The 16,427-nt window shown below is 38.9% G+C and overlaps 1 protein-coding gene across 3 annotated transcripts in view; it reads right to left on the bottom strand.

Moving 5' to 3' along the window:
* GFPT1 (glutamine--fructose-6-phosphate transaminase 1) overlaps positions 1 to 16,427 on the bottom strand; it is a 65,437-nt gene that overhangs the window by 13,981 nt on the left and 35,029 nt on the right. For all 3 annotated transcript variants that reach the window (XM_057741178.1, XM_057741179.1, XM_057741180.1), the window contains 5 exons: positions 15,879 to 16,042; positions 14,901 to 14,996; positions 10,493 to 10,590; positions 2,289 to 2,409; positions 1,505 to 1,662 (listed from right to left, as the gene is read on the bottom strand). In XM_057741178.1, coding sequence (XP_057597161.1) covers positions 1,505 to 1,662; positions 2,289 to 2,409; positions 10,493 to 10,590; positions 14,901 to 14,996; positions 15,879 to 16,042 — 637 coding nt within the window. The remainder of the gene's footprint in view (positions 1 to 1,504; positions 1,663 to 2,288; positions 2,410 to 10,492; positions 10,591 to 14,900; positions 14,997 to 15,878; positions 16,043 to 16,427) is intronic.

Raw genomic sequence — 16,427 nt, 5'->3', positions numbered from 1 at the left:
TTTTTTAGGTGATTGTCTTCTAAAATAGGACTGTGGTGATAAACAGCCAAATTTACTAAAACTATACACTTAAAACTGGTGAATACTATGGTATGAAAATTATACCTCAATAAAGCTGTAGAAAAAAGGTTAATGGCAGAATCTAGGTGATGGGTATATAGGTGTTCATGTAAAATTCCTTTAATTCTGCTATATGTTTGAAAATTATAATAAAACACTGAGGAAAATTTAAAGTTTTCATGAATGATAGAATTAGAAATCCAAAAAGCTGTGAGCTGGCAGCTCACAGTTCAAGAAAGATTCAATAAAAAGATAAGTCAACAGCCTCCATTCAGTTTTATGATCCCACGTCCCACACATGCCACACTGAAGCCCTTGCTTCAAATGTGTTTGAATGAATGGTCTAATCCCTGATCAAAGCTGTCTGTCTGGACACTGTTCCAAGAATCCACAAGCTGCTGCTGAGGGCAGCTGTTTATTCATTCAGGCACAGAATCGAAACCCAAGCACAAATATCTTACATGTTTTAATTACCACATGGAGAATATTCAGGCTTTAGTTTTCTGTAAATTACAGTGTTAGCAATATCAAAGTAACCAAGAAACAAAAACCTCACTCGGAGTGTTTATTTAAGAATTATAACTTTTCCACAAAAAATTCTCCATGAGGTTCTTTAAATGGAAAAAACATTCAAATGTGGTTTGTATATGTTAACATCATCTTCCACACACCTTTAATTAAACTCAAATCCACCAATACCTAAGCATCTTATTCAACAATCAGCAAGAAATATTAGACATAGGCAGAAAAATAGACAAGAAACTGAAATTTTGAAATTATACGACTTTCTAAGATTCCTATTTTTACTACTAGTACTAAATTTATGCATATCCCAATTTCAAAGAGCAAAATAGTCTCACTAGGCCTTAAAAAACAAAAATGAAGGTGTTTTTAAATCTCCACAGATGTATATCTAAACAGAAAGATACCATCATATAATACTCAATTTATTTTTTTAAATCGCCAAATTTTATACCAAAAGGGTATTCCTCCTTACAAACTTTCAAAGGTAATGTGTACATTTTAGTACTTTTAATAGGATAGTATACATATATAAATTAAAACGTCAAAAATTATTAGAATTAAACTGGGTGTTTCTAATTTATTTTTCTAATTTCCTACTATACTTAAAGAGGAGGAACATTATACTTACCACATCCCACCCCACATGGTAAGTGTTGAATGGGGATAGTCAGCAGAGACCTTTGCAAAATGAACTTACGTTATATACATTTTGTCGTTTTTAAGCTCTTAAGATGAGAGTGAGGAAGGGGGTCAACAAGTGTTTTATCTATTACTGACCCTTAAGTCTTACAATAATTACAATGATTAGTAAATAATATTGATTTTATAAATGCTAAGAAATGAAATATAAGATACAGATTAGTCTGTTTCACCAACACTATGATTAAATAATCACATGAGAACAAAGTCAAGAACCTACCTTTGTGCTGGCCACGCCAACCTCGGGCCCAGCATTGATGTGAACTCCACAGTCTGTCTCTCTTGATATGGAACTGCCGACCGTGTTTGTGATCCCCACAGTTAAAGCTCCTCTCTCCTTACAGTACCGAAGAGCCATCAAGGTATCTGCTGTCTCACCTGGGTAAAAAGGAAGACAAAAGTAACACAGAACAGTCAACATATAATGTTTTTTAGATGCAAAAAAAGAAAACTGACTACTCTTTCAACAACACCATTTGTTTCATTATTATTTTTTAATTGAAATACAGTTGATTTACATCTCAGGTGTATACCAAAGTGATACAGTGATACATACGTATTTTTTTCAGATTCTTTTCAACTATAGGTTATTGCAAGATATTGAATATAGTTCCCTGTGCTATACAGTAGGTCCTTGTTGTTTATCTATTTTATATATAATAGTGTGTATCTGTTAATCCCAAATTCCCAGTTTATCCCTCCCTCCTTTTTCCCCTCATTTGTTTTAAAAATATTTAAAACACGTACTTAAAAGAATAAATTTGTAAAACTTTTAATAATAGGATCTTACTTCTTAGGACAGCTTTTCTTGCCTTTAAAAATTCAGCTCCTTTGAGTGTAAGATGTGTTGATTTTACTAACTCATTAAGAACTCCATAACATCAAAATAAACCCATATTTGTCAGGTTATCTGCAATAACCAGTTTATCTTTAAGTATCAGTTTTGCCAATATATGCTACAGTTGTTTAAAAGAATGACTTTTAAGTCTTTAAAATTTGCATACCTGACTGACTAATGAAAAAGCAAACATCATCTCGAAAAACAGGGGTGTTTCTATCCAGGAAATCACTGGCTAGTTCCACCATAACAGGCAATTCAGTCAACTCTTCAAGAACTTGACGTGTCTAAAGAGAAAAGGTGACTTGGTCATAGAACTTTACTTCAAATACCCTTTTTCACTGGACTTCTTCAGACTCAACATATAGTTTTCACTTTTTCTGATTATAAAAATGCTACATACGCAATGTTAGAAAATACGAACAATAGAGATTAAAGCATAAAAAAATAAAATAACCAAAATCCCACCACCCAGGAGATAAGCACTGTTAACATTTTAGCACAAGTCTCTTTAAACAATTATCAATGCATGTATTCTTATAAACAAATACACCCATATAAAATGTTTTGAGAAGTGGAAAAAGCACTGTTCTAAGTTAGCCTGTATATTAACTCTAACTTCTCAATTCCTAATTTTTAAATGACAATTCATATAATACCAAATCACTGATAATTTCAAGTGAGATAATAACAGATGTATTATAAACAATGAATAAAAATTAAACACTTCAAAAATACTATGTATTCATAAAGAATGCTTTTTCTTAGGGCTTCCCTGGTGGTCCAGTGGTAAAGAATCCGTTCTGCAATGCAGCAGACGCAGGTTCGATCCCTGGTCAGGGAACTAAGATCCCACACCACGTGGAGCAAATAAGCCCACATGCCACAACTACTGAGCCTGCATGCCTTAACTACAGAGCCCATGTGCTACAAACTACAGACACCACACACCCTGGAGCCCATGCACCACAACTAAAGAGCCCACATGCCCTGGAGCCTGTGCGCCACAACTAGAGAGAAGCTGCAGCGAAGAGCCTGAGCACTGCAACAAAAGATTCCATGTGGGGGGAGAAGAATCAAGACAGCGGAGTAGGAGGACGTGTGCTCACTCTCTCTTGCAAGAGCACCAGAATTACAACTAACTGCTGAACAACCATCGACAGAAAGACACTGGAACTCACCAAAAAAAACTACCCCACATCCAGAGACAAAGGAGAAGCCGCAATGAGATGGTAGGAGGGGCGCAATCGTGTTAAAATCAAATCCCATAAATGCTGGGTGGGTGACTCACAAGCTGGAGAACAGTTATACTGCAGAAGTCCTGAGGGTTCTGAACCCCACATCAGGCTTCCTAACTTGGGGGTCCAGTAACAGGAGGAGGAATCCCCAGAGAATCAGACTCTGAGAGTCAGCGGGATTTGATTGCAGGACCTCCACAGGACTGGGGGAAACAGAGACTCCACTCTTGGAGGGCACACAAAAAAGTGTGCTCACCAGGACCCAGGGGGAAGGTGCTGTGACCCCATAGGAGACAGAACCAGACCTACCTGCTGGTGTTGGAGGGTTGCCTGCAGAGGTGAGGGGTAGCTGTGGCTCACCGAGGAGACAGGGGCACTGGCAGCAGGGGTTCTGAGAAGTGCTCAATGCCGTGAGCCCTTCCACAGTCCACCATTAGCACTACCAAAGAGCCTGTAAGCTCCAGTGCTGGGTCGCCTCAGGCCAAACGACCACCAGGGTGGGAACACAGCCCTATCCATTGGCAGACAAGCAGATTAAAGTGTCACTGAGCTCCACCCACCAACTCAGATTAAAATTTTACTGAGCTCCACCCACCCAGCCCTACCCACCATCAGTCCCTCCCATCAGGAAGCACCCACGAGCCTCCCAGACAGCTTCCTCCACAAGAGAGCAGACAGCAGAAACAAGCAGTATCAGCAGTATTTCATCTTGTGGAACTGAAAACCACAGCCACAGAAAGATAGAGAAAATGAAAAGGCAAAAGACTTTGTACCAGATGAAGGGACAAGATAAAACACCAGAAAAACAACTAAATGGAGAGGAGATAGGCACTCTTCCAGAAAAAGAATTCAGAATAATGATGGTGAAGATGATCCAAGACTTTGAAAAAAGCTTGGATGCAAAGATCGAAAAGCTGCAAGAAAAGTTTACCAAAGACCAAGAATTAAAGAACAAACAAACAGAGATATGCAACACAATAACTGAAAGGAAAAATACACTAGAAGGAACCAACAGTAGATTAACTGAGGCAGAAGGGTGAGCACGTGACCTGGAAGACAGAATGGTGATAATCACTGATGTGGAAAAGAATAAAGAAAAGAGAATGAAAAGAACTGAAGACAGCCTAAGAGACCTCTGGGACAAAGTTAAACGCACCAACATTCGCATTATAGGGGTCCCAGAAGGAGAAGAGGGAGAGAAAGGACCTGAGAAAATACTGGAAGAGATTCTAGTTGAAAACTTCCCTAACATGGGAAAGGAAATAGCTACCCAAGTGCAGGAAGCACACAGAGTCCCAGGCAGGATAAACCCAAGGAGAAACACACCAAGACATATAGTAGTCAAACTGACAAAAATTAAAGACACAGAAAAGTTATTAAAAGCAACAAGGGAAAAACAACAAATAACATACAAGGGTACTCCCATAAGGTTAACAGCTGATTGCTCAGCAGAAACTCTACAAGCCAGAAGGGAGTGGCATGATATGTTTCAAGTGATGACAGGGAAGAACCTACAACCAAGAATACTCTACCCAGCAAGGATCTCATTCAGAGTCCATGGAGAAATCAAAAGCTTTACAAACAAGCCACAGCTAAGAAAATTCAGCACCACCAAACCAGTCTTACAACAAAGGCTGAAGGAACTTCTCTAAGCGGGAAACATAAGAGAAGAAAAGCACCTACAGAAACAAAAACAAAACAATTAAGAAAATGGTAATAGGAACATACATATTGATAATTACCTTGAATGGAAATGGACTGAATGCACCAACCAAAAGACACAGACTGGCTGCATGGATACAAAAACAAGACCCATATATATGCTGTCTATAAGAGACCCACTTCAGACCTAGGGACACATACAGCCTGAAAGTGAGGGGATGGAAAAAGATATTCCATGCAAATGAAAATCAAAAGAAAGCTGGAGTAGTGATATTCATATCAGATAAAATAATTTTAAAATAAAAAATGTTACAAGAGACAAGAAAGGACACTACATAAAGATCAAGGGATCAATGCAAGAAGAGGAGATAACAATAATAAATATATATGCACCCAATATAGGAGCACCTCAATACATAAGGCAAATGCTAACAACTATGAAAGAGGAAATCAACAGTAACACAATCATAGTGGGGGACTTTAACACCCCACTTACACCAATGGACAGATCATCCAGAAAGAAAATAAATTAGGAAACACAAGCTTTAAATGACACAATAAATCAGCTGGATTTAATAGATATCTATAGGACATTACAGCCAAAAACAGCAGATTACACATTCTTCTCAAGTGCACATGGAACCTTCTCCAGGATAGATCACATTTTGGGTCATAAATCAAGCCTTGGTAAATTCAAGAAAACTGAAATCATATCAAGCATCTTTTCTGATCACAACACTATGAGATTAGAAATCAATTACAGGAAAAAAACTGTAAAAAACACAAACACATGGAGGCTAAACAATATGCTACTAAATAACCAAGAGATGACTAAAGAAATCAATGAGGAAATCCAAAAATACCGAGAGACAAATGACAATGAAAACACAACGATCCAAAACCTATGGGATGCAGCAAAGGCAGTTCTAAGAAGAAAGTTTATAGTGATACAATCCTACCTCAAGAAACAAGAAAAATCCCAAATAAACAAGTCAACCTTACACTTAAAGAAACTAGAGAAAGAAGAGCAAACAAAACCCAAAGTGAGTAGACGGAGAGAAATCATAAAGATCAGAGCAGAAATAAATGAAATAGAGACAAAGAAAACAATAGCAAAAATCAATAAAACTAAAAGCTGGTTCTTTGAGAAGATAAATAAAATCGATAAACCTCTAGCAAGACTCATCAAGAAAAAGAGGGAGAGGACTCAAATCAATAAAATTAGAAAGGAAACAGGAAAAGTTACAACAGACACCACAGAAATAAAAAGCACCATAAGAGATTACTACAAGCAACTATATGCCAATAAAATGGACAACCTGGAGGAAATGGACAGATTCTTAGAAAGGTATAACCTTCCAAGACTGAATCAGGAAGACATAGAAAATATGAACAGACCAATCACAAGGAATAAAATTGAAACTGTGATTAAAAATCTCCTAACAAACAAAAGTCTAGGACCAGATGGATTCATAGGTGAATTTTATCAAACATTTAGAGAAGAGCTAACACCCATCCTTCTCAAACTCTTCCAAAACATTGCAGAGGAAGGAACACTCCCAAACTCACTTTATGAAGCCACCACCGCCCTGATACCAAAACCAGACAAAGATACTACAAAAAAAGAAAACTACAGACCAATATCACTGATGAATTTAGATGCAAAACTCCTCAACAAAACACTAGCCAACAGAATCCAACAACACATTCAAAGGATCATACACCATGATCAAGTGGGGTTTATCCCTGGAATGCAAGGATTCTTCAATATACGCAAATCAATCAATGTGATACACCATATTAACAAACTGAAGGATAAAAACCACATGATCATCTCAATAGATGCAGAAAAATCTTTTGACAAAATTCAACACCCATTTAGGATAAAAACTCTCCAGAAGATGGGCATAGAGGGAACCTACCTCAACATAATAAAGGCCATATATGACAAACCCACAGCAAACATCCTTCTCAATGGTAAAAAACTGGAAGCACTCCCTCTAAGATCAGGAACAAGACAAGGATGTCCACTCTCACCACTACTATTCAACATAGTTTTGGAAGTCCTTGCCACAGCCATCAGAGAAGAAACAGAAATAAAAGGAATCCAAATAGGAAAAGAAGAAGTAAAACTGTCACTGTTTGCAGATGACATGATGTTATCCTAAAGATGCCACCAGAAAACTACTTGGGCTAATCAATGAATTTGGTAAAGTTGCAGGATACAAAATTAACACACAGAAATCTCTTGCATTTCTATACACCAACAATGAAAGATCAGGAAGAGAAAGCAAGGAAACAATCCCATTCACCATTGCAACAAAAAGAATAAAATACCTAGGAAGAAACCTAACCAAGGAGGTAAAAGACCTATACTCAGAAAACTATAAGACACTCATGAAAGAAATCAAAGAAGACACAAACAGATGGAGGGACATACCATGTTCTTGGACTGGAAGAATCAACATTGTGAAAATGACTTTATTACCCAAAGCAATTTACAGATTCAATGCAATCCCGATCAAATTACCAATGGCATTTTTCACAGAACTAGAACAAGAAATTTTACGATTTGTGTGGAAACGCAAAAGACCCCGAATAGCCAAAGCAATCTTGAGAAGGAAAGATGGAGTTGGTGGAATCAGGCTTCCCGACTTCAGGCTATACTACAAGGCTACAGTGATCAAGACAGTATGGTACTGGCACAAAAACAGAAATATGGATCAGTGGAACAGGACAGAAAGCCCAGAGATAAACTATGGCCAACTAATCAATGACAAAGGAGGCAAGGATATACAATGGAGAAAAGGCAGCCTCTTCAGTAAGTGGTGCTGGGAAAACTGGACAGCTACATGTAAAAGAATGAAATTAGGACACTTCCTAAAGCCATACACAAAAATAAACTCAAAATGGATAAAAGACCTAAATGGAAGGCCAGACACTATAAAACTCCTAGAGAAAAACATAGGAAGAACACTCTTTGATGTAAATAACAGCAAGATCTTTTTTTACCCACCCCCTAGAATAATGGAAATAAAAACAAAAATAAATAAGTGGGACCCTAATGAAACTTCAAAGCTTCTGCACAGCAAAGGAAACTATAAGCAAGATGAAAAGACAACCCTCAGAACGGGAAAAAATATTTGCAAACGAATCAAAAGACAAAGGATTAATCTCCAAAATATATAAACAGTTCATCCAGCTCAATATCAAAAAAACAAACAACTCAATCCAAAAATGGACAGAAGACCTAAATAGGCATTTCTCCAAAGAAGACATATGGATGGCCAAGAGGCACATGAAAAGCTGCTCAACATCACTAATTATTAGAGAAATGCAAATCAAAACTACAATGAGGTATCGCCTCACACCAGTGAGAATGGGCATCATCAGAAAATCTACAAACAGTAAATGCTGGAGAGGCTGTGGAGAAAAAGGAATGCTCTTGCATTGCTGGTGGGAATGTAAATTGATACAGCCACTATGGAGAACAGTATGGAGGTTCCTTGCAAAACTAAAAACAGAACTACCACATGACCCAGCAATCCCACTACTGGGCATATTCCCAGAGAACACCATCATTCAAAAAGATACATACACTCCAATGTTCACTGCAGCACTATTTACAATAGCCAGGACATGGAAGCAACCTAAATGTCCATCAACAGATGCATGGATAAAGAAGATGTGGTACATACATACAATGGAATATTACTCAGCTGTAAAAAGCAATGAAACTGGGACATTTGTCGAGACATGGATGGACCTAGAGACTGTCATAGAGAGTGAAGTGAGTCAGAAAGAGAAAAACAAATATTGTATATTAACACATATATGTGGACTATAGAAAAACAGTACAAATCAACTGGTCTGCAAGGCAGAAATAGAGACACAGATGTAGAGAACAAACATATGGACACCAAGTGGGGAAAGCGGGGAGGGTTGGGGGGGGAATGGACTGGGAGATTGGGAAGCCAAATTGTACACTCTAAATATATGCAGCCTATTTTAAAAAATAAAAAAATAAAAAGTTAAAAAAAAAAAAGATCCCGTGTGCCTCAACGAAGTTCCAAAGCAGCAAAAAAAAAAAAAAAAAAAAAAAAGCTTCTTCTCAAAAAAAGTCGATACACTCTAAAAATCTTGTTTAAGAAAGCTCACTATTTTCAAGCTCTAAAGTATAGAGGGTAGAGCAGGAGGCAGATAACCTAACTAGAATTAATTCAATGACACTATTTTGTATGCTAAACCACAGAGGATTTCTAATATTTGTTTGTTAATTATAGTAGTCTCAGCATCCACCAAAAAAACCAAAACAAAACCAAACCCTTACATCTTCTCAAATTAAAGAATTCTAACCAGCCAATATATAATTTATGCCTCACAATTCAGGCTTAGCATTAGGTGAAACATTTAATCAAATTTTGTATTTCTGCATAGAGGGCTCATTCAATAATATATCTAAGCCACCACTAAATCAGCCAATCCCTTAATTTACACTAATGTCTTTAATTCATTCTTTGTTTCCCAATGTTCAAAACAATCACTTTCTTACAAACCTTCCCTGCAAAACTGCACAGATTTTCCTTTTTAGGACCATGTAATTTGGAGTGGGGTGGGGAGGATGGGGAAGAGGATGCTTTAGAGAAGAACAAAGCCTATTGAGATGCAAGGGTTGAGTGACCAGCTAGTTTCACTCACTCATTAAATGAATGGCTCCCACAAGGATAGATAATTAATATTTATGCCTCAGCAAATAAAAGAATTACTGTCATGAACTTTGGAACTCAATCCTAAAAGTAGAAATTGAGTGTATAAGGGTCTTCTGTACTTAAAGGAGTTGACATCAACAGCACATAACCTGTCTCTTTACAGGGAAACTACATATGGACCTGATTTATTGCACTAAAAGACTGTTACATTCCTATGCTTCTATATTGACAACCAACACACAGCTTTGATACAAAATTTCAGCTACCCAAATAATTTAAAGAACAAAGTCTATGAAAAAGACGACTTCCTTTCTTTGCAGAAATGTATCTACCAAGTAAAATCCTGCTGAGATTCACACAGCCTGGGGCAAGTGAACAATGACACATAAAGCCCCAGTGACTGCTCTAACAGAAGCAGGCATGGGCTATGGACAACAAGGCCAGGACGGCACAAGAGCTGTGGACGACAAGGCCAGGATGGCATAAGAACGTTCCACTCTTTGCCTTTCATGAAGTCAGTTGCAGGCGGTCTACCTGCATACCTAAGGACCTTTCTAAAGCAGACAATCTATTGATAAATAATTCCAAGTAGCAATTAAAATTTCTCCCCCCAACCTTCTTATTTTTGTCATCACATGAAAAGAAAACGTGATGTTTTAACGAAAAATAGCTTTACATGGTGTGTTACTAGAGGTACTATTTGTCTGCAGATATCTTCCACACCCAAAATAACACAACTAAAATTTTGAGAAGCCACTTACTGCTACACCAGCATGATAACTTGTTCCACAAGCAATAAGAATCAAACGCCGACACCTCTGGATCTCCTTAATGTGATCCTTCAAACCGCCCAAATTCACTGAAATAAAAGTTTGTGGATAGTTATTTAGGAAAGAACCATATAAAACAGCCAATCTAAAAAACAACACTGCTGTTTTAAAGCACTCATTGTCCTCTCAGGAAGCACAGTTCTCTCTAGTGTTGAAAAGTCAGTCAGTCAGAACTGGCCACCCCAAACTTGTAACTAACCTTCATCACCCCACCTACATGCCCACACGACTACAGTATTTACCACAGCCTACCTTCTTCAGTCATTTTTACATTCCTCTCTTCAGATTAAAAGCTATCTTAAAGGCAAAAGTATAGGGGCACAGACAATAGATCAGTGGATGCTGGTAGCTGGAGTTGGGGAAAGGCTGACTACAAAGGGGATGGGGAGATTTTCAGGCTGAAGGATCTATGCTATCAATACCTAATTATAGCTCGGTAAGCCTGCTTGGGGAAAAAAAAAACTTAGTTATCTTCATTTCCATTTCGTGCCCAGAACAGTGCTCTGAACACAACATAAACCCACTCTCCTCTCAGTCTTTCCCATCTCAGTAAATGCCACCCCATTCACCTAACGTCAGTGGCATCCTTGGTTGCTCCACATCCACTGCACAAGTCAGTCCCGGGAGCCCCACCTTCAAACTGTACCTCTAACATCATCACCCGAGCTCAACATCGCTCCCCTGGACGAGAGTCACATTCTCCTCACTCTTCTATTCTCCACCTCCTAGAGCCTATTCTCCACACACAGTCAGAATGATCTCTTAGAGGGATTCTTTAAAAACATAAATCTGATCTCAAACCCCTCCAATGAGTCTGTCCTCTGTCTCTATAGCCAAATACTTGTTCTTCTAAGAGTGCCTTTCCTGTGGATCCTTCTACATATGGCTAGTTCTCCACCTGTGAGAAATTTTCACCCAACATTCATTCAATTATTCAGCTAATACTCTGAGCACCTACCAAGCGAATATACTGTCCGAGACACTGTGTGGCAACCAGACAGTTCAGTGCCTGGCTGAGGAGAGCGAGAGGCAGGCCTGTGGGCCACATCCTCCTCCACCTGACCCACCGTGCCTGTCCACTCTGCCCCTGCTCTATATCTCCTCCACTCTGTTTTCCACCTTAACTAGTTATAAAATGGAACAAGGTATATGTTTTGCTTTTTATAATTTTGAATAATTTTATGTTCTTCCTTTTAAATTTCAATACTGAAAGGGCATATTGTACTTGTCTATTTTAAGAAATTAGTAAAGCAGAATATAAGACAACCATGAAAAGCTTCACTGGCTTCCCCAATAACTTTGGAATAAAGTCCAAACTCCCTGTTATGGCCTTCAGGTGGCCACACGCCCTGCCTGCTGCTTCACTCTGACCTAATCTCCTAGCGCTTCCCCTCTCACCCAGGCCACTCCAGCCTGACTGGCCTTCTTGCTGTTCCTTTTCGTGTACCTCTGCCTCTGGTGTTTTTCCACAGACCTCAGCACGTTCTGAAAAGACTTGGGAAAAAGTTAATAATGTTATGAGGCTGGGTAGGCGATCATCCAAAGGCAAATCAGTGTGGAAATAACTAAGTATAAAGTAGACAGACTATCGGAGAGACTTGTATTTCAGATGATGACCAAGAAGGACAGGGAGGTTAGACAGTGAGATTAGCTGGTCACAAGCGTTTCCCTAAAATTAGTCTTAGCAAATTCCCTGCTGGCTGAGGGGTATTTGGGATAGCTCTGGAAGGAGTCGCCCATGGTCTGAACTGATGCTTTGGGGCTTTGAGGAGACTCCTGCTTTTGGTAAGGGAGACCACTATTTTGGCATGAGTGCCTGGAGGACAGAGACGGGATATAGTGGCAACACCACTGAACACTGGAGGCTACTCTGGCTCTGTAAATGACTAGCAGTGTGACCTCTGGCAAGACTTCAAACTCAATTTCCTTATCTTAACAACAGAAAAAGATAATGGCTATCCTGTTTATATTACAGAACTTTTATAAGAAATACATACCATAGATAAAACTGCTTTTTAAAATCATGATTTCTCAAAGTTTATCTCCTCCTCTTCCCCTATAAAACAAAACTTTTTCCTTGTTTCCATTCCATACCATCACAGTATTTACTGCTACTCTCCCAGTTCTTCCAGTTCAACCACCTTCCACAACCTCCTCTCCCCACACAAGCAGATGCAGATCCTGCTTTGGAGTGCTCCCGTTTCTCTCCTGGCCCTTGCTGCCCTCCGCTTCCCCATCGCTTTACCCCAGATGGGACAACATTCTAACTGGCGATTGCATCTTGGCCTCTCACTCCTCCGATGTACACTGGAGACTGGTACCTGGGTCACTTCAGTAAAGCTAAGATCACTCCTGGCTCCTAAGTCTCTCCTAACAGCTCTGCAATTTCGATAAAGAGAGAGTATACACTCAATAGAATGTATTCAAGGCACTCCCTGGCAGTTCCTCTCACTTTCTCCCCTAGACTACTGCTCTCTACTTCTCTTCAAGTACTAGATGTGGCAGATAAACTGGACTACATATTATTTCACAAATAAATTTCTGATGGTTTTCCACTATCTCCCCTTAGCAAATGCATTCTACCCAACTGCAACACTCCCATCTCATCTTCACCTATCCCAACCTTCCAAATCCTTTAAACCCACACCTGCCTACTTTGTGGAGCCTTCCCTGGCCCCCTGTCCACACACGGATTGTTTCTCTACTTTCTCTAAATTCAACATTAAACTTTAAACATTTCAACACTAAACTGTGTTTGTAATGTCATTTATCCTATGTTACCTTTCTTTAAATAGTTAATTATGTATTCATCCCCCTTCTAAGAACCTCAAGGAGGAGACCACAGTAGAGAACTTTCCTACAGTCCCTGATGCGTTCAGCATGGTGCTCCACACACCATGGTCACCAGATGCTCAGCTTATAACTCAGCCTGCAACAAGTTTCTCCTGCTGAGAGAGAGTCTGAGGCCTCTCAGAAAAGAAAAGTATACAAAAACCACATTTATTCAGAGAAATCATTCTCTATCAATTAGCAGGAAGTGGCATAAAGGAGAAGGCACTTAATATTGTATGTGTAACACACAAATTCAGGGAAAGATTGTTGCATACTAGATATAATTTTTCAAAAACTGATTCCTAACACTGAGAAGCTTAGTCCAAAGCATGTTTGTTAAATTGTTTATTAAACTGGTCACGAGGAATGTTCTGAAAATCTGATTTAGTGATAAAGAGTTTATGGACATACTATGACTACAGAAAGTCAATTTCAAACTCATCTCAGCAAAGTGCAGAAACTCCTGTAATGCAAGGTCTAGAGAGAATTTCCAGAAGTAAGACCAGAGCTGCACTGTCACCCTACCTTAAGCAGGCAGGAAGGTACAGGGTATCCCATAAGGCATTAGGCAAACACCTGGAAAACCTCTGGGAACTTCACATGCACTCATTTATAAACTGAGAGAGAAAACCTAGGCTGAACAGATACAAGTTGGCTTCCCAACAAGCGAACCAGGTCCCACTCTTCCGAGAATTCAGTGTTCAGAACAGTCCCTGGTACATAGCAGGTGCCCAATAAAGGATTTTTGAACTGAAAAGAAGTTAAACGTTTTTAATGGTACAATGAAGGACTTTTTCTTCCTCCAGGAAAATCACCCTAATACTCCCATAACTGACAACAACTTTCAAATGTGACTTTCTAGCCATTTTTTATATTTTCCATAACCATTTTAGAGGTATATTACTTAGCACAAAATTCACCCTTTTAAAGTGTATGGTCAGTGGTGTTTAGAATTTTAGAGTTGTGCAACCATCACCACTAATTTTAGATTTTTTTCATCACCTCCAAAAACCCGTATCCACTAGCAGTCGGTCACTCTCCACTCCCCCGTCCCTTCAGCTCCCGGCAACCATCACTTATTATTCCTTTTTATTGTGGTAAAATGTACATAACATAAAATTTACCATTTTAACTATTTGTAAGTGTACAATTCAGTGCCATTAAGCACATTCACACTGTTGTGCAATCATCACCATCACCCATCTTAAAACTTTTGCATCATCCCAATTTGAAGCTCTGTACCCATTAAACACTAACTCCCCAACCCCACCCCCAGCACTTGGTAACCACTAATCTACCTCTGTCTCTACAAGTCTGACTAACCTAGATACACCTCATATCAGTGGAATCACACACTGAAGGACTTTTAAAAGAGGAGTGGGCTCCACTGATGGCTGGCAGCCGTAGTTATTCTAGAAGGCTATAAAGGACAATGAACTCTATAAGGCTGTCAATGTCAACCCTCATGAGAGACTTTGAAATAATAACATAATTTACATGTAATTACCAGTATAGTCATCAAAGTTGACTCTTCCTCTCATTGTGTTCACAACTGACTCTGGCTGTTCAAAAATTTCCTTCTGCATAAATGAACTGAAGTTGCCTAAAGTAATATAAATTGTATCATTAAAAAACAAAAATTAACGAGCCAAAGGATAAGAAATTTGTATTCAACTAAAAGTCTATCTCCTTCAACATAATCCTAGTAAATGAAATGAAACAAAAGGTCATGCAGTAGAGAACAATATTCATATATGACACTTTACCCTATGGGAAGAAAAATGAACAAGAAGGAAAAATACTTTTATTAACTTCGTATCTAAAATATGCAATTATAGCAAAACGGGAGTGGGACAAACAAGCTTTAGAGTCAGATCTAGGCTCAAATCATGATTCTATCTTTTACTAGCTAAGTGGCTCTGGGAAATTCCTCAATCTGTAAAATAATCTGTTCTAGCAGCTATTTCATATGTGGTAGTGTGGATTTAATAATAAAGACTTGACATAGAGCCACTATGCAATAAACATCAGCTTGATTTTCACCACAAGCCCCTCAGAAAGGACAGTGAAAACCACAATCGCCATAACCATAACAGTTAATAGCAAACATGACGTAGAGCTCGCTAAGCACGCCAGGCAGCACTGTAAGGGCTTAATCCCCAAAATGACCTTACTGAGATAAATCCTATTATCCTCATTTCATATATGAGGAAACGGAAGCACAGAGAGAATTAGAAAGGAATAACGAATAGAACACAAACTATGTTTATAAAGTATCTTAAAAAACATCAAGTATTGCTTAAATAATGAACTAGTTTGAAGGAGAAGTATTGTTAAACCAGCAGATAATTTCTCCAAAGTATCATCCCCCTTTCTGGGGTTATCCCTTCACTAATCTGTGTTATCAGATTCCTACACCAGGACAGGAAGGAGAAAGTATCCTTTCCATCGAGGACACCAAGCTGTAAAGGACAAAAAGGTTCACCCTTCATGATCTGCTGGAGTTCCATCTGGAGGGTCTGCACAGCTCGTCCAGGGTGATCTCCCGCAGTCCGTTTAATTCGATGGATAGAAAGACGGCCGTCCACCACTGCGGCAACATCATCATCCTCAAGAAAGATGACACGATTGGTGTGTTCTATGACAGCGCTATAAAATGTTCGAGGAAACAGCACAATCAATAATCTAGGACGATTATTATAAATACAACTATCACTAAGACAAAAGGACCAAGTTTAAATACAAAGTCTATCATCCTGCAATACATCTGATAACTTTCTGGTTATCAACGCCATTCCCTACAGGGAAATGAAGGAGGCGGATGGTCACTGCAGACAATGAAGGAAAGGAACTCTGTGTGACAACAAAACTGAATGCGATGAGATCGGATCAGAAAGCATGGTTATTTCCTCCTCATCCTATCTATCATGAGTCATCCAATCTAACTCCTAAATATTTCCCAAAGCTTCTCTTTGTGTCTACCACACAAACCAGTTCAAGCTACCATCAGCCCTTGGCTGAACTACTGCAGCAA

Source organism: Hippopotamus amphibius, chromosome 7 (assembly GCF_030028045.1).
Source record: "Hippopotamus amphibius kiboko isolate mHipAmp2 chromosome 7, mHipAmp2.hap2, whole genome shotgun sequence".
Classification (NCBI taxonomy): domain Eukaryota; kingdom Metazoa; phylum Chordata; class Mammalia; order Artiodactyla; family Hippopotamidae; genus Hippopotamus; species Hippopotamus amphibius.
Note: the sequence above shows the minus strand (reverse complement) of the source record. Positions and strands in the feature narration are given on the sequence as shown.